Source organism: Rhinolophus ferrumequinum, chromosome 9 (assembly GCF_004115265.2).
Source record: "Rhinolophus ferrumequinum isolate MPI-CBG mRhiFer1 chromosome 9, mRhiFer1_v1.p, whole genome shotgun sequence".
In the NCBI taxonomy this organism is placed as follows: domain Eukaryota; kingdom Metazoa; phylum Chordata; class Mammalia; order Chiroptera; family Rhinolophidae; genus Rhinolophus; species Rhinolophus ferrumequinum.
The window spans coordinates 29,943,794-29,964,004 of record NC_046292.1 but is presented as its reverse complement, the minus strand read 5'-3'; the positions used below and the strand labels follow the sequence as shown (position 1 = coordinate 29,964,004).

The window sequence follows — 20,211 nt, the reverse complement described above, 5'->3', positions numbered from 1 at the left end:
AGACATACATAAGTTCAATTACTAGCTCTAATACTTAATGTAGCTATTGGCTAATTCATTTAACCTTTGCCATGATTCAGTTTCTTTCTCTCTGAAATTGGAATAATAACACTAACTACTGGAATTGTGATTAGAGATAATGTATGTAAAGTGCTCGGCAGTGTCCATTGCTTAGTAAGCAACAAGTGGTAATAATAGTAATAGTAGAAATAATAATAATAATAGCAGTAGTAGCACTATTATTATAATTATTCAATAATATTATTTAAAAACATCATTAGATGTTATATTATTGTTTAATGTATTATTATTAAATTAGTCTATCTGCTAAAATTGACTCACCATTTTCTTTCAGCTTTGTCAAATTTTCTCTCAATTCTTCAATTTCTAGTTGAGCCTTCTCAAGAGTAGAATCTAAAAGAAAAAGAAACAAAATATTTCAGTAAGGAACAAATAATTAGTGTAATAATCAAATTTCAAATGACTTTTCTTTTTTGAAAAAGCTTCTGATGGCTGTCCTTTGAGTTTCTACATAAATGCCACCTCCTCCAGGAAGCTTTTCCAGACTCCTCTCTCAGTGTTTCCACTGTACCCTACATTTATCCTTATTTCTGATTATCTGACCTCATAATCTTTCTTGTAATCTTTCCCTGTTTCCCTAACCAGATTCTATGCTGGAAAGTTTGGACCACTATAAACAAAAGGAACAGTTAAAAGGTTTTAAGCTCGGTACTACCAGTTTAGTAAAAAGAAATTACAGCCAGAAATACTTAGAATTAATTCCTGCAATTAATAATATTTAAAATTTTGTCATCAGTTGCTAGAAATATCAAAGTAGCAAAATTTCAGGAACTAGCTTTTGGTACTATTCAAGAATTGTATGAGGGTGTCAGAATGGTCTAGGGAAAAAACATGGGAGTTGAGGCTGAGGAATCTCCCAGGTGTAGGAAGGACACTGAGATGAATCATAGAAGAGACCATTCATTCTGAATCACACAGAAAAGGTGCATGGGGCAAAGTCCAGAGGAAATCAGGCACAGGCTTCCAAGAGTCTTCTCCCAGTGGAGTCACACAGGATGTGCCTAATTTCTCCAGCAACAAATTGACAATATGTGTGAAATGTTGTCTACCAGGGAAGTCCGTTACAGAGTCAGTGCCCAAGGTATTTACTGGGGGCTGGTCACATACATACTGTCTTCTGCCTAGGACATAACCAAAATTCCAGGCTCTCAGAAGGAAAGCAGGTTTTCAACTAACCCACATTGTTTGTACACAGAGCTTAGGCACAGTCAGCCACTATTATAATGTGGGTGTGGTGTGAACCTTTCCAAAATCCAAGTTCCCAGACACTAAGCAAGGATTTTCTAAGGATAGCAGTATCAAGTCTTCTATGTTATTTCCTCCACAGATTGGATATACCACATTTTGTTTAACCCTTCACCAATTGATAAACATTTGAATCGCTTCTGCCTTTTGGCTATTGTAAATAATAGTGCTTTGAACATTCGCATACAAGTCTTTGGGGGACATATGTTTTCATTTCTCCTGGGTAGATACTTAGGAGTGGAACTGCTGGGTCACACGATAATTTTACATTTAATATCTTTGTGAAATTGTTTTCCAAAGTGTCTTCACCATTTTCCATTCCCATCAGCTACTTATGAGTTGCAATTTCTCCCATTCCTTGCCAACACTTGTCATTGTCTTTTAATTATAGCCATTGTAGTGGGTATGAAGTGGAATCTCATTGTAGTTTTAACTTGCACTCCTCTAAAGACTAATGATGTTGAGCATCTTTCATGTGCTTGTTGGCTATTCACATATCTTCGAAGAAATGTCTACTCAAATATTTTATTAATTTTTAAATTGGCCTGTCTTTTTATAATAATATAAAAGAATATATAAGAATTCTTTACATATTCTGGATATAAATTCCATATCAAACATATGATTTGCAAATATTTTCTCCTAGTCTGTGTTTATCCTTTCACTTACTTGATGGTATCTTTAAAAATATAAAAGTTTAAAATTTTGATTAAGTCAAAATTTTATTAGTTTTTCTCTAATCACTTTTGCTTTTGGTGTTACATCTAATATATCATTGCCTAACCCAAGATCATGAAGATTTACTCTTAAGTTATCTTCTAAGAGTTTTATAGTTTTAACCCTTACATTAAGCTCTGTGCTCCATTTTGAGTTAATTTTTATGTAGGTGTGCAGTAGGGGGCTGTATTATTTTGAAGCAAATCTCACATATCGTTCATCTATATATATTTCACTATATATCTTTAAAAGACAAAGACTCTTTTAAACATAAACTCAGTGTCATTATGTATGATTAAGGCAATTTAACAATAAGTATACAGTAAGTATTCAAACTTCCAATTGTTTCATAAATGTTAAAAATTTGTTTAAATCAAAATCCAGTAAAGGCCACACATTATATTTGATTAATAAATCCTTAAAATCTTTTATTAAAGTTCATATTCTTCTTGCAATTTGTTTTTAAAGAATACTCTAAATATTTAACATGAATTATTTTTTATTCTTGAAAAGGTTTTATTTTTTTTCAAAATTTTTCATTCCCATCCAAGTTTTTGGATGTGAATGAGAGAAAACCACAGAATAAACTAAAATAAAGCCCTTCATTTAAAAGAGTCAGTTGGTGTAAAGAAATAGGCTAATACCTGGGAAACAATGTCATGAAAATATATACCTAGAAAAAAATTATGGCTATAAATTGATGACTCAAGGAGTTACACATAGGGCACACTTTGATATTTCACATGATAATTTAAAAGGATTTGCTAATTCAGCTTCCCAACAGTCCCCCAGTTTCCTCAGTGTGGAGATAGCTTTCAGTTAATAGCTTAGGATCTACCAGACCAACCAACTGCTGACAGAACAGGGTGCCATGGGATTGTGTTTTATTGTGTCCAAATGTAATTGAGTAATAGGTGTCCTGCTTTTCCTTTCACCTTCTGTATTGTAAGCAGCAAAGACTGCTTCCTATTATACTTACATAACCAAATTACTTTTTTAAAAATTGGGTTTATTGAGGTATAATTTGCATACAGTAAAATGCACCCTTTTAAGTATATAGTTTGATGAATTTTGACAAATATATATAATTGTGTACCCACCAACTCAATTAGGATATAGGATGATTCCATTTTCTGAAAAGTTTGTGTTCACTGTTTAAAATGCATTCTTAACAAACTCTCAAGCCTTCTGATATTTGCTGTTTTTAATCTCACAATCAATTTGGCAGAATCATTATTATTTTATACATATAACATTTTTAGATGTCGACCTTAAAGTAACCTAAATTCTGCATTTGAAAAGAATCAGTCTAATTTCTTAAATCATTGCAAATTATAAACATAGAAAGGGGATAATTAAAAATTGTTAAACTTTATGCTTAAATAAATTATAGATAAAGCAAAGATTGAAATATAGACAATGAAACCATAAAAGCACCAAAAAAAAAAAAACCCACAACACACCAGGGGTGAATATTTTCAATAATGATATAGTAATGTAGAAAACCCGGAAGCCATAAAGAATAACTCTGTTAAACCTGACTTGATAAATATTAGAATTTCTATATTGTAAAAAACTCCAACATCACATTTATAACCAACAAAAGGCTCATATCCAGAATATATAAAGAATTCCTGTAAATTAATGAAACATAAACATACAAACCAATAGAAAATTATACATGAGACTTGAGCAGAAACTTCACAAAATAGTATCTCCAAATGAGCAAAAACAATAAACATATAAAAGGGGTTTTCACCTTCATTAGCTATCAGGGAAATGCATATAAAAGCCACAGTTAAATTCTACTACACATTCACCAGAAAAGGTACAGTTATTAAGACTGAAAGTATCAAGTATTGACAAAGAATGTGGAGCAAACAAAATCTCACATGCAACTGAGCAGAGCATAAATTAATACAACGATTTGGAAGACAGTACGGCAGTAATCTACCAAAGTAGAATATAGTCAGAACCCTTTGATCCAATAATTCTACTCTTAGGTCGATCACAGTCAGAAATGTGTACAAGCATATCCACAGCAGCACTACTCACAATAGACCACAACTGGAAACAACATAACTATCTATCAACAATATAAAGGATAAATAAAATAAATTATGGTATGTTTAATCAATAGAATACAAATAGGAAAACTGAACAAATAGCTGCTACAGTCAGTAGCATAAAAGAATCTCACAAACATAAGGTTGGACAAAAGAAACACACTAAAGAATACGTACCGCCTGTAGTCAAAACTCAGAAACAGTGCTGAAAGTCAGGATACTGGTTACTTCTGGGGAGGAGAGAGGGTATAGACATACGGAGAAGGGATGATGGGGACGTCTGGGGTGCTGGGAGTTTCTTGTTCAGTGGTGCACACTTAGGAGTTGTGCACTTTGGGGTGGGTATGTTATGCTTATGCTGCAGTAAAAATTTCTGGACACTGAAGAAAATGAGGCTGTTTATCAGACTTTTATGTGTTTATCTTAAAAGATTATTTTCTCTATGTACTTATGCTGCACCCTAAGAAAACATCATTACACTTAAAAACGTGATCAGAAACATTCGTCTGTAACCACAGCTTACCTAATTTACTCTGTTCTTTCTCCTTCCCTTGCAGTTCATCCATGAGTCTTCGGATCTCTTCATGGGCCTTCTCTAACCTCTCTGCTATTTGTTCTGCATCTCTCTCTAGGCAGTTTTGTGATGTTTTATTTTGTTCCAGGTCTTCATTATAGGACTAAAATAAAACTGTTGTTAGTAATAAAACAAAAAGTAAATGTACTCTTATGACATTGCACTATTTCCTGTAAGTGTTTGAAAGCCAATAAAGAAAGCTAGCATACAGAATATTTCATTTATATGCATTTATTTTATTAAGTTCAACCATATAAAATTGGTGATATTTGATTATTTTTGACCTATAAACACGCAATTTCATGTGGTTCAACCTAACATATCTAAAAGATTATGGTTACATGATTATTAAAAAATAAAAATTTAATCATGAAAATGAGTATCATCTGGCAAAAAAGAAAGTATTCCTCATTTATATGGAACATTAACTACAGTTTGTAAAACGTTTTCACGTGAAGTATTTCATTTAATTTCAAGGTATAAACACATTTAACCAGGTTCAAATCATGTTTAGAGCTCCTTTTCTGCAATTATTTTTAAAGCATTTTAAAAGCCAAGGAAGAAATTCAGTCTCAATTATATTTTGCTTTTGATATCCAAAATATGTGTTAATTTTATATAAATATAATCATTATACAAATTTTCCTAAAAGATAAGAAAACAAGCAAATTACCATTTTTATAACAAAACCACTTTAGCATATTGGTATATTTCCTTGCAGTATTTTTTATTCACATACATTTTTTACATAGTCATAATCACAATCTACGTCCAACTACCTGTCCTTTTTCATTTAACATTATATGAGAAACATTTTCCACATTGATATACAGATTTTGTAATGATAATTTTTAAGGACTGTATAATGTTCAAGAGTGGGCAAAACATAATTTATATAATCAGTTAAATATTTGGTAGTTTCCAATTTTTGCTATTGAAAATAATATTATGATATACAGTTTCACCCACATATATTTTTTTCCTTATCTTGGGTTAAAGGAAGTGTGTACTGGTTAAATTCCCAGTATACACTTTTTTCACGGGATTTAGCTCTTAATAACATTTCCCCGGATCAAGAAATTAAATTCCAGGGGGCCGGCCCAGTGTCTCAGGCGGTTAGAGCTCCATGCTCCTAACTCCTATGGCTGCCGGTTCGATTCCCACATGGGCCAGTGGGCTCTCAACCACAAGGTTGCCAGTTCAACTCCTCAAGTCCCGCAAGGGATGGTGGGCAGCGCCCCCTGCAACTAAGATTGAACATGGCATCTTGAGCTGAACTGCCGCTGAGCTCCCGGATGGCTCAGTTGGTTGGAGCACATCCTCTCAACCACAAGGTTGCCAGTTTGATTCCTCGACTCCAGCAAGGGATGGTGGGCTGAGCCCCCTGCAACTGGACCTGGAGCTGAGTTGCGCCGTCCACAACTAAGACTGAAAGGACAACAACTTGAAGCTGAACGACACCCTCCACAACTAAGATTGAAAGGTCAACAACTTGACTTGGAAAAAAGGCCTGGAAGTACATACTGTTCCCCAATAAAGTCTTTTTCCCTTTCCCCAATAAAAAAAATAAATAAATAAATTCCATGAGAATTGACTATATTTAAAGTAATGTACTTTACATTTTAAAGGACTCCCCCGAAGAGGAGCTCCAAACATATCTGGAAAGAACTATGTACTGTCCCAAGGTGGTTTTTCGAAGGATGTCATACACACTGATTAACTTTTATACATTCAATAAAAATCAGCTATTGCATTAAATGAGTAATTGATTTTTCTTCTTCCCCAATTTTTGTGATGCGTTTATAATATTTTTATGTACAATTTGATAATTTTTACAGTGTGAATCTATACATTTTAATATATTCAAACAAAATACTTCCAAGGTAAAAGCTAACTTGCAATTAGCTACTATTATTAAGTAAAGGATTGTAAATTTTTTTTTACCTCACTCAGATTCTTTTTGGACTGCTGCACAGGTTCTTGATGTTTCTGATGCTCTCTTTGCATAGGCTGGTGATGTTCTCTTTGTTCAAATTTCTCCTAAATGAACATTAAGAGACAAATGAAACTTACATCAATCAGTCTTCATGAATAAAAATGTCATTTAAATAGAAAAAAATAACTACCTGAAAGAGGGAGCACAGTCCAATCCATTTTTGAGGCTAGACCGTGCATTCTCAATGAAACAAGATCACACCCACGGGAGCAAAAACTCATTTGTAGGGGAGCTAAAAAATCTTACTCTTTTTATGTTCAAAGCACAGATATGCCTACAGTAGACAGACAGAAATACATTATATCTGTAGTATTAAAATTTCATGGGAGAGTGATTAGGAAAAGTTATCCAAAATATCTTGTTAGGGGGCAATAATGAAAAAAGGTTGGCTAACACTGGTTATACAAACCTTGATATTAAAATCTGACAAAGATAATACAAAAAGATAAATCACAGGACAATCTGACTCATAAACATAGATGTAAAAACCTTAAACAAAATTTTATCAAACCTAATTTAGTAATATCTAGAAAGCATAACCATAAACAAGTTGGATTTATCCCAGGAATGCAAAATTGGTTTAACAGAAAAATTAATCTATGAAATTCTCACCATAACAGATTAAAATTCTAAATTATTTCATCATCTTAATGGCTATAGAAGAAACATTTTATAAAACAACAATGATTCCTAATAAATACTCTCAGCAAAGTAGGAATAAAAGAGAACTTTCTTAATCTGATAAAGGGTGTCATTAAAAAGAAAAGCCTTCAGCAAAATATCATATACTTAATAGTGAATTGCTGAATGCTTTCTCTCCAATATCAATAAGATAAGTATGTCTACTATTCAAGATAATACTAGAGATTCTAGCTAGTATAGTAAGGCATGAAAAAGAATGAAAAGGAGTAAGAGCTGGACAGGAAGAAATAAAATATCATTATTCTCAGGTAATATGATTGTGCAGGAAGAAAAAATTTTAAATCTCAAATTATTAAAATGAATGAAAGATTTTAGCAAGATTGCTAGAAATAAGGTCAATATATAAAACATAATTAAACTTTTAAATACCAGCAGCAGATAATTAGAAAATTAAATTTTGCATAGAAAAATATGAAGTACCTAGAAATAAATGTAACAAAAAAATGTGCAAGATTTTCTGAAGAAATTATAAAACTTTACTTATATACAGTAAAAAATAAATGGACAGATACTCCATGATCACAGATCACATCAATATTTTAAGACAGTCGCACAGTGTGGCGACTATAGCTAATAAGACTGTACTGCATATTTGAAAGTTGCTAAGAGAGTAGATCTTAAAAGTTCTCATCACAAGAAAAATTTATGTAACTATGAGTGGTGATGGATGCTAACTAGACTTAATGTGGGGATCATTTCGCAATATATACAGATATCGAATCATTATATTGTACACCTGAAACTAATGTAATGTGGTATGCTAACTATACCTCAATAAAAAATAAATTGAAAAAAAACCATAATGTTTTACAAAAAAGCAATTCCCAAAATTGATTCCTTGTATATAATGTCCAAAAATAGGCAAAACTAAAGTACTAAGTATATTATTTAGGGATGGATGCGTTTGTAGGGAGAAAGGAGGTTGTGATCAGAAAGGTGTACAAAGGAAGTTTCTAAGGAGTCGGCAACGTTGTATTCTTGACAGGACCACTGGTTATATGGGTATTTGCTCTATAACTATTTGTTAAACTGTACTTTTTAAGTTTTACTCTTTTTCTGCATACACATTAAAGTGCACAATAAAATGTTCTTTTAAATCTTTGATTGTTCTTAGCATGAAATGTCATGTCTTCCTCCTCTGTCATTCAAAAATAACGTGGTAAAATATTGATACATCCATTCAACAGAATAAATAAGTTGCAAAAAAACTAAGGCAAATCTATATGCACTAGTACAGAAAGTGAAATCTATGCATAATGGAATATAATTTGTATTTTAAATGGATGGAAATTTTCTGGAAGAATAAATAAAGAATTGTTGGCAGTGGTAGCTTATGAGTGTGGAACTGAGGATTTGGGGTTAGAAGATAACTCATTTTTCATTCAATTTTATACTGCTTCAATCTTTTTTTACTATATGATTGTGTTGGTAGAAAACCAAAAAATAAAATATGAAGTAAAATGTAATTAGTATATACAAAGGGTGCCAAAAAAATCTATACAAATTTTAAGAAAGGGAAAAACTGTACTAAAATTACGCTGACAGTAACCACTTCAAGCACCTCCTGTAATCGCAGAAGTCAAACATGACTTGTACTCATCTCTTGGTATCGGTATATGTTGACTATCACAATTTTAATACAGTTCTTTCCTTTCTTAAAGTGTGTATACATGTTTTTGGCATCCTCTGTATATCAAGGCTTGTAAAATTCCTTGGGCTTCCAAGTTATATGTGGCCCCAGTTGGTTGGAATAATTCTCTCATCTACTTTATACACAGGTTAATTCTACATTAGCTTATGCAAAATGTAACTAGGAAGGCAATGAAATTTCTACAAGTTACATTTCATAATAACAAAAAAATCTTTGGAGTATGTTTTAATTCTTTCTGTTGTTAGTGGGAAAACTGTGACTTAACAGTGATGGGGTAGCTAGCCTTAGAGTTCACTCCCACCATGTCCAATTCGTTTGACAGATTCCATCTCCTTCATAACTCTTTAGTTCATCTTTTCTTCTCTATTTATACCGAACCTTGTTTTGGGTTCTCATTCTTTAATCAATTATTATATAACTTCCCCTGAAATCCCTGCTTCTAATTTGGCCCCTATCCAATCCACCCCTCTCCACTGTAGCCAGAGTGATTTTTCTAACGCACAAATCAGATCATCTTATTCTGCTCTTAAAATCATTTAGTGACTCTTCAGACCTTCTATAATAATCATTTGTACATTCAAAATATTTTTATTCCTCTAATGGTCCAGGACCATTGCTGGGTGCTGAGTCCAAACTCTTTAGCTTAGCATATCAGTCTAACCATTATATGGTTCCTGAAATATCCCCAGCCACTTTTCTCGGCATTCACTCACACGAACCAGTATGATCATACACTGTTTTTTCTGCCAGGAATGCACGGTCTTCATCTAGATAACACCTATTCAGCTTGCAAAATACTACTCAAAATTACCTCCTCTGGAAGACTCTCCTACCCATTCTGTCTGACTCAGCCTCTCCCTGGAGTTTTCCTAGCTTCTGTGCCTTCCTTTATAATAGAACTATAACCACTGGTTTCTTTCTTCTCTTCATTAGCTTGTAAGTTACTTCCAACTCCAGATCACCTAATTCGACTTTGTTTTTACATCCACTAGCACAAAGCCTGAAGCACTGTAAGTTCTCAATAAATAATAATAATGCTAATTAATGTGTGAGGTACTATTCTAGCATTTTATACATTCAGTTTTTTCATTTTCATGATCATCTTGTGGAGTAGTTGAGTTGAGCCCAGATTTTACAGAGGAGGAAATCGAGGCTCGCAAAAGTTAACTCACTTATTCAAGGACATACTGCTAACAAGTGATTGCTATAAAAGGTCTGAAGAATCACTATACGATTTTAAGAACAGAGGAAGACCATCCAAACACAAAGCACGTGTTCTTAAGCACTATTAAAACTGGCTTCCTGATATTTGAATGAATGAATGATTAAGTGAACAAACGCATTTGAAAACTGGCCTGCCTCTTATTCATTTGTCGAGTTAATTTTGAAATACCTGGGGAAATTCTTTCTGTAGGTTACTGCTCAGACATCTTTGTGACTCTGGGTTTGAGTCCCCAAGTTCCAGTTTCCTCAAGAGTTTACTTCTCTCCACCAGTAAGTATGCAATCTGTTCACTGGGGCTTCTCAGAGCTATTTCAGACAAGCCTTCTTGATACAACATTTCTTCGACCTCCTTTATTTGTGCTTCTATTAGGAAGAAATAACAAAAAACAAAACTGATAAAAGAAATGCAGGTAAATATTCTGTAAGATGTTAAATGAGTTCTTAACTAGTTAACAAATTAGTAAAAAAAAATAAACTATATTAATACTATTACTCTTCTCTCCATCTCTCTGGGGTATTTGCAAACTTTCAAAATTACAACAAAAAGAAGTAGTGAGAAACTGTCTCTAAAGCAGGAGAATATTTTTACTACTTGCATAAATATAAAATTTGTTCTTAACTTTAAAATGTGTTGTTTTATTGAGTGCTTACTATGTGGCAGGTATTGTACTAAGCATTTGAGATAAATTTATCTTATTTAATCCCTACAACAACCCAATGATGTAGGGACCATGGTTATCCCTTTCAGTAGATGAGGACTCAGCCACCAAGCCAAATAACTTGTCTGAGGTCACTCAACTAATGCTGCCAAAATTCTTGGTGATTTCAATGTTCGGGTAGATGATTATTCTAGTGCCCTGGCTTCTCGGTCCAGCTAACTGTCAAAGCTCTAGTCCTCTACCCTCTCTCAGCCACCTCCCCCATAGTAATTCCCTTGTCATTAGCAATAACTGTAGCCTCTCCCTAGTCTCAATTTCAAGCATCCTATACTCCAATCATCCCTTTCTATGTACTTCTAGTAGCACGATTTCAACAAGTTTTTGGTCATGCTGGAAACTGTAACCCATTGACTTGAAACACTTTTCAATGTCCCTTTACCCCACCCCTGTTCTCATTTACTTTCTTATCAGGCTTAGATTCCACAGTTCGTCATTAGCATCTCTCCCTTGAAAACATCCACAGCCCCCTTGTTCCTGTTTCCTTCTATTATACTTGGTTGGCAAAACTCCAACCTGTTTAAATCCAACTTTGCTCCTCCTCTGAACCTTGCTACAGAAGCCGAATGAGGCTGGACAAAACTACACAGCCAGTGCTGATTGGTTTAACTTTAAACTCATGTCCACTGACCTCAAGTCAGCCCTTCCTGCTGCCCAGCAATCCTCCTACATTTCCCTGGTCATCTCTCTCATTCTCTAGACATCTAGACCATTCTTTCATCCCCCTTTCTCCTCAAATCTCCAACAACTCCTTTCCCCTCCTGCTGAACATCCTGCTTCTTATTTCGCTGAGAAAAGAGAAGCACTTTGAGGAGAACTTCCGCAAGCTCCCTTTACCAAACCCGCCAGCTCCCACATGGCCCTCCTTCTTGTCCGCGTTACGGTATCTATCCTTGCTCCTAAGGCCAGCCCCTCCTCTTGTCCACTGGATCCCATTCCCTCTTATCTCAAAGACAACACACGAGCAATTGACTCGGCTCTCTATTGCCTCATCAAGCTTCCTTCCCAACTAAGCATTATAATCATCTTGGAGACATGCTATACCTCCATTAAAAACAACAACAACAAAAGCTTCCTTCAACCTCATATTGCCCTCCAGCTTCTGGACCATTTCTTCATTCTCCTTCATAGCACAACTTCAAGACAGGATCAATTATACCTGCGTCCCCTCTCCCTCTCCTACCACTCTAATCAGGCTTTCATATCTATCACTCCCCAGAAACAGCTCTCATCAAAGTCACTAATGACCGCCATGTGACCAAATCCAATGGTCCATTATGTATCCTCATTCCACACAGCCTATCAGTGAGTGGTATTTGACTCAGTTGTTCACATCTTTTTCTTAAAACACTTCTTCCCTATCTGAGCAGTTAAGAACCCCACTATTCTAACTGCTCAAGCCAAAAAGCTTTGGGTCACCAGTGACTTCTCTGCTTTTCTCCTACCCAACATTAAGCCCATTATCAAATCATGTTAGCTCCACCTTCAAAGGATATCCTTTAATTATATAAACCATTTCTGATGTGATTCCCATATGTGTTCCTTAGAAAAACCCAACTGTATTTTGCAAACTTGCTCACTAAAAATAAGAGCTTATTGAAAAAACAGATTGGTATAGATCACTCAAAACTTGTATCATTGTGTAGCAGAGTGCTATAAAAGACAGTGACAATCCTAATCATTATACGGGTGCATTTAAAGAGATATGACAAATTCCTAAAAAAGTAAAGGAATACTACAGTAAATATGGAACTTTATCTTTTTAAAAAAGATCAAGCTTGCTGTGAAGGTGAGCTAAAGGAGTTAAGTCTGCAGAGTTATGGAAACAAAGGCAAATGCACAAAGATTAGAGATATCTTTGCAATGAGCACTCCCAGGCAAAATATGTGGCCACACGGAGCCCAGAAGAATGTGGGATGAATGGGCTTCATGTACAAAGTTCAAGGCTCGCTGGTAGTGAATCATTGACATGCCGGGGAAAACTGTGTATGAACGTCCCTATTACAATGACATCATTCCCCTTTTCACCAGTCCTTCCTAAGCTAATTTACGCTGGCAGCAGCTCGTACGGTAGCTTCTGTTAGTGTGGCTGATTAGAGCCCTGCACAACCCTCCTGCTGAGAATAACTGAAAATGCTGGAAGAAATTAAAGAAAACTCTTAAAACGCAACCACTATATGAACAAAAATAGAATGCAAACTTTTAAACCAACAGAAGAAAAACACAATATATCCAATGGAAAACAAGGGGGAAAAAAAAGAAACAAGAGTGTAGAAATATGTGAAATATGTCCTATGATTAACTCAACCTTCCCTGCACCTGAGATTCAAAATAAAAGAAAACAACTTTTCCATCAACAGACCCTAATAAAAGGAAATTCTAAAAGAAAAATGATTCCAATGGAATATCTGAGATGCAAGGAAAAATGCTGAGCAAAGAAAATAATAAATGTGTGTGAAAATAAGAAATATAATCATTGACCACATATAATAATTATAATTTGTGGAGCCAAACAAAGTAGATATTATAAAGGGGTCCTATCTGTATTTTCCCTTATAGCTTTGGAGTACTTAATAAATATTTCCTGAGTCCTTAATATGCTAAGTATTTTGTAAGGCAGGTGCTACGGGGAACACATAAACCACTGAGAGAAGGACATAATCTCTGCCCCAGAGAAGCTGACACAGGTAATTATGACACACTGTGGTAAGTGCTGTAATAGACATTGATGGAAATAACCATTCTGCATTCTCTCACAAATATTTCAGAATACATACTTTAAAAAGGCAGGCGAAAACTACATCTAAAACATTAAATTGAAAATTGAAGGACATAGAATAATTTTTCCATTTCTTCTACTTTTATACATTTTCCAAATTTCCTATAATTGTCACATATTAATATTTATAATTAGAAAAAAATTAAAATTTACACTTTTACAAAAGGAGAAATTACCCTGTTTGAGTTGGAGCTCTTTAAAGTCATGTATAAGATGTTTGTTTTCCTTTTCATAACCATGAGAAAATGTTTCCCTTTTCTCGGGTAAATTACAGACAAGGTTTGCATAATTTTCCACCTAAAAAGAAAATAATACATTTTCTTACTCTTAGTAGTCCATGGTTGATATTTTAACCCATATGAAAAGTCTATTAAGTGAAAGAGCCATTAAGAGATTACCACACTATCATGTCTATAATCTGAGAAACAAACAGAAAACTCAGTTTTCCTTAAGTGTAGGTCTCTCTCTTTAAAGTTCCTTCCACCTGTTTTATGTTACCAGATACCATTTCTCATAGACATGATGACACGTAACCACAAATTTTATGACAGTCACTATCACTAATATTTTTTTCCATTTATATATCAAGTTTCAAATCAAATCTTCTTATCTATGGTTTAGGAAATATGGTCATGATACCCATGAACAGAGAAAAATTTACACAATAATTACATTTATATTCCTATGCTAAACTGATTAAGATGCCTGAAATGTTAATAGGAGACAATCTATTAAAATAAATTGTTGGGTGTTCTTTAAAAATAGTTTCTGCTTAATATGGCGGCTTCACAAAAGGTACTTTTATATGGCTAATAATAACAGATTGAAAGCTAAGTATATGCATCAGGCATTGTGTTAAGGATATGAAATACTTAATTTTCACCACAACCCTATGGGACTATTAGCCTCCCACTTTATAGGTGAGGAAGCAGCCTGGAAAAGGCTAAGGGACTTGTCTTGTCATGCAAGGATAAAGGAAAGAGCTGAGCTGCACACTCAGGAGGGCCAGAACCAGAGACTGAGCCCCGACCTAGTGCCAAATTGATTAGAAGTAGACTCCCGGAATAACTGAATTACATTTTGCTGAATTGTTTTGAAGCCTATTGCACAGCTCCTCAGAATCTGAACAAAAAGTTGAATGGTATATAAGGGACACAGGATTGCAGTCTAACTTTATAACTTCCTGGTAATCTTCAGTTTTCTCCTTTTTAAAATGGCAGGAAGAATAATATCTATTTCTAATAATCATAGCTATGCTTTATGGGGTACTTGTTAGATGTCAAATATGTGTGTGAAATGTTTTATACACATTCCCTTGTGTAAACCTCACAAATCCTTTTGAAGAAACTATTATCATCCTCATCTCACAGATGAGGAATTTCAAGTTCAAAGAAGTTAAGTTACTTGCCTAAGGTTATCCAGAGAGATAGTGCTAAAGGCAATTTTTCACCCCATCTACCTCATGTTAAAGTTCATGGTCTATTATGTTATCCTGCTTTTGTTCTGAAGGAGAAACATCCCTCTTTAAGAGTCTGGAAATCAGATTGCCTTCTAAGAGTTAAATTTAAAAATCAACAAGTTACCAATCTGAACTGAGATGGGGAAACACAGCAGAGTGAATTCCAAGCAACCTGAGAGACTTAACTCATTTAAAGAAAGAATATGTCAGAAAGTAGGTTGATCAGTACTGGAAACATCAAAGAGTGATAAGAGAGTCAAAAGATGCCATTATTTACTCATCAAAGGGCTAGCTACACTGGCTTTAGATATTAACAAGGTCCAGAAATAAGGGCAGGTATAAATAGCCCTATTTTGTAAATCTTAATTAGTACTATAAAATTTTAGAATGATGTGTACACCAAGTAAACATATGAGTATGATTAAAAGTTGGCTTCCTATGTAGTGTGCCTGTAGGGAGTGAATGCATCAGCCAGACATGTTACCTGGTTCCTCTCGCAATTATATTTCTGTCAATTAATAAGCTGGCACCTCTTTTTCTACAAACTTCTCTGTGAGTTTAATTAATACAAGTCACCTTTGAGAAGCAGATCCATGCAGATTTCTAAGCCAAAAACCAAGAGAGTTAGCTATAGGGTTAGTTATTGAGACAAGGGGGAATTTACCAAGATAATGAAAGCCACCATGAACAGACCTATTTGGATGTTCAACCAGTCATCTCTGGGCAACATCCTACATGTAGTCTATTGGAAACCAATACAGAGCTGTTGATATATCTCATGAAAAACAAAAGGTACATGTGAGTGCTTTGCAAACTATACAGTGATATTTCAAATGTTGGTTTTTAATGTGTTAACTTAATGGACAATGAACAAAACCATGGGTATCTTAAAACTTTGCTATTAGCTCTTACTTCTTTCATTTCTTCCATGTCTTTCACTGTAAGCTCTGCCAGATTTCTGGTAGCAGTCCTCAGCCTGTCTTTACTGTGCTAGAATAAGCACTAGACAAAATAGAGTGGTTCTTCTGTAGTAGCATGAGGTTCAGTTCCTTCTTTCTTGAAATGGTGAAGTACGTCTTCTACTTGAACTTTTCCCTTGATAGAAGAGAGAAGCATATGTGTGTGTACACACGTATACATACACACTACACAACTGAGCATGCAAGAAATCTGATATGTATATATGCCCAGAATTAGACTCTACATAGTTTAGTTTTCCCATTAATCAATGGTCATGTTACCCAGTTATAATGAGCACTTACATGAAATAGCTAACAATACAAAAAAAATAATGTTTTGAATAGCTATATATGTTCTAAAATAAGAAATGACATGGCATATATCATACAAATGTATGATAGAGTATTTTTTTAAAAATGCAAGATTTTTTGTCTGCCCAGTTCTAACGTTTGCAATTTAATAATCTGAAAATCTCCCACAGGTCCCTTGCAATGTTATAAATTCCAAAGAAGCCTTTGTTTCCTCTATTGAATATTTAGAAATAAAAGCATTCCTTTAGAGGCAAGAGAGCTCACTAATTCTGTACTATCAAGGAATTCTTTTGCTCACAGAATATGTCTTATAGTTTTTGTTAACGTTGAAGTCATTCAGCTCTCTTCTAAAATTTCTTGCTCTAAGTAATGATGCTATATAACAGCTTGCAATACACGATGGGTGAAAGAGAAATGTCTGCTGATTGATGAAGTGGTATCCGTGTTACTAGAACCAGTAACCATGAATGAGACTTGTTGTTATAATCAAACATAACTTTTAACCAAGTCAATCTGACCCAAATTGTAGTGATAAGCATAATTATTATTGTACTGCAGCTAGTCCACCTAATTATATCTAGCTTTGCTTTCTTAACAGCAAAACTAAATTTTTATTACTTTTCTACTTTCTTGCTAAGTTTTCCAGTCTTATTATTTTCATATCAACAGTGATTGGTGGACGATATATAGAATTTCAGTTAGCATCTGATATTCACATTGAAAGAAAACGGGACCCAGATTTGAATCTTTGTACCCGAAGGTGTCCTCCCCATGACCTGTACCTAAAAATCTTCTCATGTTCCTCCCTGCCTCACCCCCATCGTCCAGTCCCCACTCATCTCCTCCTTCTCCCTACAGGGTCTCTGAGCACTATTCAGTAACTTGTGGTTTTAGTCTTGGGTATCAGAGAGCCGACACTAGGAATAGATAGCATCCTATGAGGCCTATTTGGTAATATGGAAAAATGCCTATATCATAATGATAAGAGAAAAAGCAGAACACAAAAGTATTACAACTATAGGAAAACCAGACACGTAAGGAAAAGACTGGAAGCAAATATACCAAAATGTTAAAACAAGTTGTGATAAACTAATGAGATTGTGCGTTGTTAGAAAATAAATGTTAGAAGTATTACAAATCATATACTGTGGGTTTCTTCCTCCCAGAGAGTAGCACAATCCCCTACCCCATGTTGTAGAGGTGGAGTGGGAGAGTCTTAGGTTGGAGAATACTGAAAGGAAAAGGAGATAGGGGTTATTGAGAATACCTTTGGATCCTTGGCTTCTAGGAGATTGTGGGTATCACAGGGTGAGCAGGAACATAGCCAAGGGGGCTTGCTGCTCAGGACAGTGAAGGCTGTAGGTCAATATCCAAGTGCATGACTGACTCATCCAAGCTCCTAGACTTCACCACCCTCCCAGAGACAGTGCTTTTAATCTCCATTCTACTTAGCTACCCATCCCCACGGCTACCTCCAAGCCCTTTGTCATCATCTGAACTACTATTGAAATCCTGCAATTCTAAACTCCAAATGTCCCACTCTGACCACCACCTTCTATACTTCCAGCTCTCTCTCTCTCTCTTTCTCTCTCTCTCTCCCTGTCTCTCTCTCCCCCTACCCCCATCTCCCTCTCTGTTAAATATATGAAACCTAAAATTGACTATTTTAACCATTCTCAACTGTAGAATTCAATGGCATTAAGTACATTCACAATATTGTATAACCATCACCACTATCCATTTTCAGATATTTTCATTATCCCAAACATAAACTCAGTACCCATTAAACAATAATGCCCCATTTCTCCCTTCTCCAACTCCTGATAACCTGTATTCTACTTTCTTTCTCTACAAATCTCCATAATCTAGGTACCTCATATGGGTGGAATCATAATTCTGGTCCCTTTGTTTCTGGCTTATTTCACTTAGCATGTCTTCAAGGTTCATCCATTTTACAGCATCTATGAGAATTTCCTTACTTTTTAAGGCTGAATAATATTTCATTGTATGTATTTCGTTTATCCATTCATCTGTTGGTGGATATTTGGGTTGTTGCCACCTTTTGACTATTGCGCTTAACGCTGCTATGAACACTGGTGTACAAATATCTGTTCGATTTCAATTGTTTTGACTGTATACCTAGGAATGAAATTGCTGGATATATAATTCTGTGTTTAACTTTTTGAGGTACTTCCATAAAAATATACATAACAGCCACACTAATGGTTGCTCTCTGAAACTATACTTATTATACAATTACTGTGAGACCTCCAGTTCCTGGACCATTACATCTTCTCTCAAACTACTAGATTCTCTTTGGTTTTCTCCCTCAAGCCTAGACCCATTGATCATTTCAGTCTCTCACCAATGTCTCCGATTATCTTGCTACTTGTCTTACCTTCCTTGTAAATCCTGGCCCTGGAAAAGTTCAACCATTTGATTATTCTCTACCTATTTTAGTATGCTGAGTGCTAGTAAAGGAAAATATACATACAGACTGGAGCCGCTACAAACTCATGGTCTGTATGTAGCCTGAGCCAAGCTTCGCTACTTGCATGGGTCATTCTATCTCTACCAGCTTCTGCTACCATTTCACTCAGCAACTATTCAGAACTTCCACCTTGCCCCTCTTTTGGCAGATGACCTTGTCTCCCACAGCACTAGCAAAACTAAGGTCATGATAAAACTGTAAGTTTCTTCTACTGTCATCAACATACTAACCTTCACCTTTAGACATCTGCCCTCTTTCCCTTCTCGGTGGAAGAGCTTTCCATCCTCCTGATCAAAGCTAATCCTTTACCTGTTCTGGATCCCATCCCACACTGCTTCCTCAAGAAAGCGTTTTCTCTTCTGTATGCTCAATATCCATACTCATTATTTATATTGTCTTGCCCTTGGCTCAATATGTCTCTGATCTTAAAAATGAAGACAGAAAAATAACCTTCATTCGACCACATCCCCCTTGAGCTATCGTCCTCTTTCTAATTTGTCTTCCACTCCTCCAATCACTGTATTTTGGCTTCTGCTTTTACCCCTGTACTCAAACTCAGTCAACAATGACCCTCAAAATGCCAAATCCAATCAGACACGTTTCTTTTATTTTTATATATGATCTTTCTGCAGAATATGTTCACTCCTTTCTTGAAAGTATTTCTTTTTTTCTATTCTGTGATGTCACTTACTCTGTTTTAACTCTGACCTCTTTGGCCTTTCTTTCTCTGTGTTCTTCCTGAGCTCCTCTTCTTCCATAGACCCTTCAAATGCCACCATTTCTAAGAACACTGCCTTTGGCTCTCTGACTTTCTCACTATCATGGTTATTAATAGCTTGGGAATGGGACTCTGACATACCTTGGTTCAAACCCCTTTCTAGCTGTGTGACTTAGACAAGTCATCTAATTTCTTTAAACTCTGATTTTCCCAGAATAAAATGGATAAAATAGTAATGCCTACCTCATTGGGTTGTTTGGAGGATTAAATAATCCATCTCTGCTAAGCTCCAGATTTTTCTAGAAAAAGTGGCAAGAAACACACTGAAGTTAGAACAAATACAAGTGCATGTGGCAGAGATTGCCAGTTGTCCTTGAATATTTATTTATTCATCACTTTTTCCACAGAAATAAGACATCTAGTTGTTTGACTGACCACCTTCTGGCTAGATACAGCCATGTGACTAAGTTCTGAGCATGGGATGTATTAATAAATGGAATTGTGTGCCAACTCTAGGAAGT

At 35.1% G+C, this 20,211-nt stretch overlaps 1 protein-coding gene across 1 annotated transcript in view; it reads right to left on the bottom strand.

The window, feature by feature from the left end:
- Positions 1-20,211, bottom strand: part of CCDC30 (coiled-coil domain containing 30) — a 98,933-nt gene that overhangs the window by 68,476 nt on the left and 10,246 nt on the right. Inside the window, 6 exon segments of the mRNA XM_033115461.1 lie at positions 343-414; positions 4,633-4,786; positions 6,628-6,723; positions 10,426-10,619; positions 13,928-14,048; positions 16,123-16,305. Of these exon segments, the coding sequence (XP_032971352.1) occupies positions 343-414; positions 4,633-4,786; positions 6,628-6,723; positions 10,426-10,619; positions 13,928-14,048; positions 16,123-16,305 (820 nt within the window).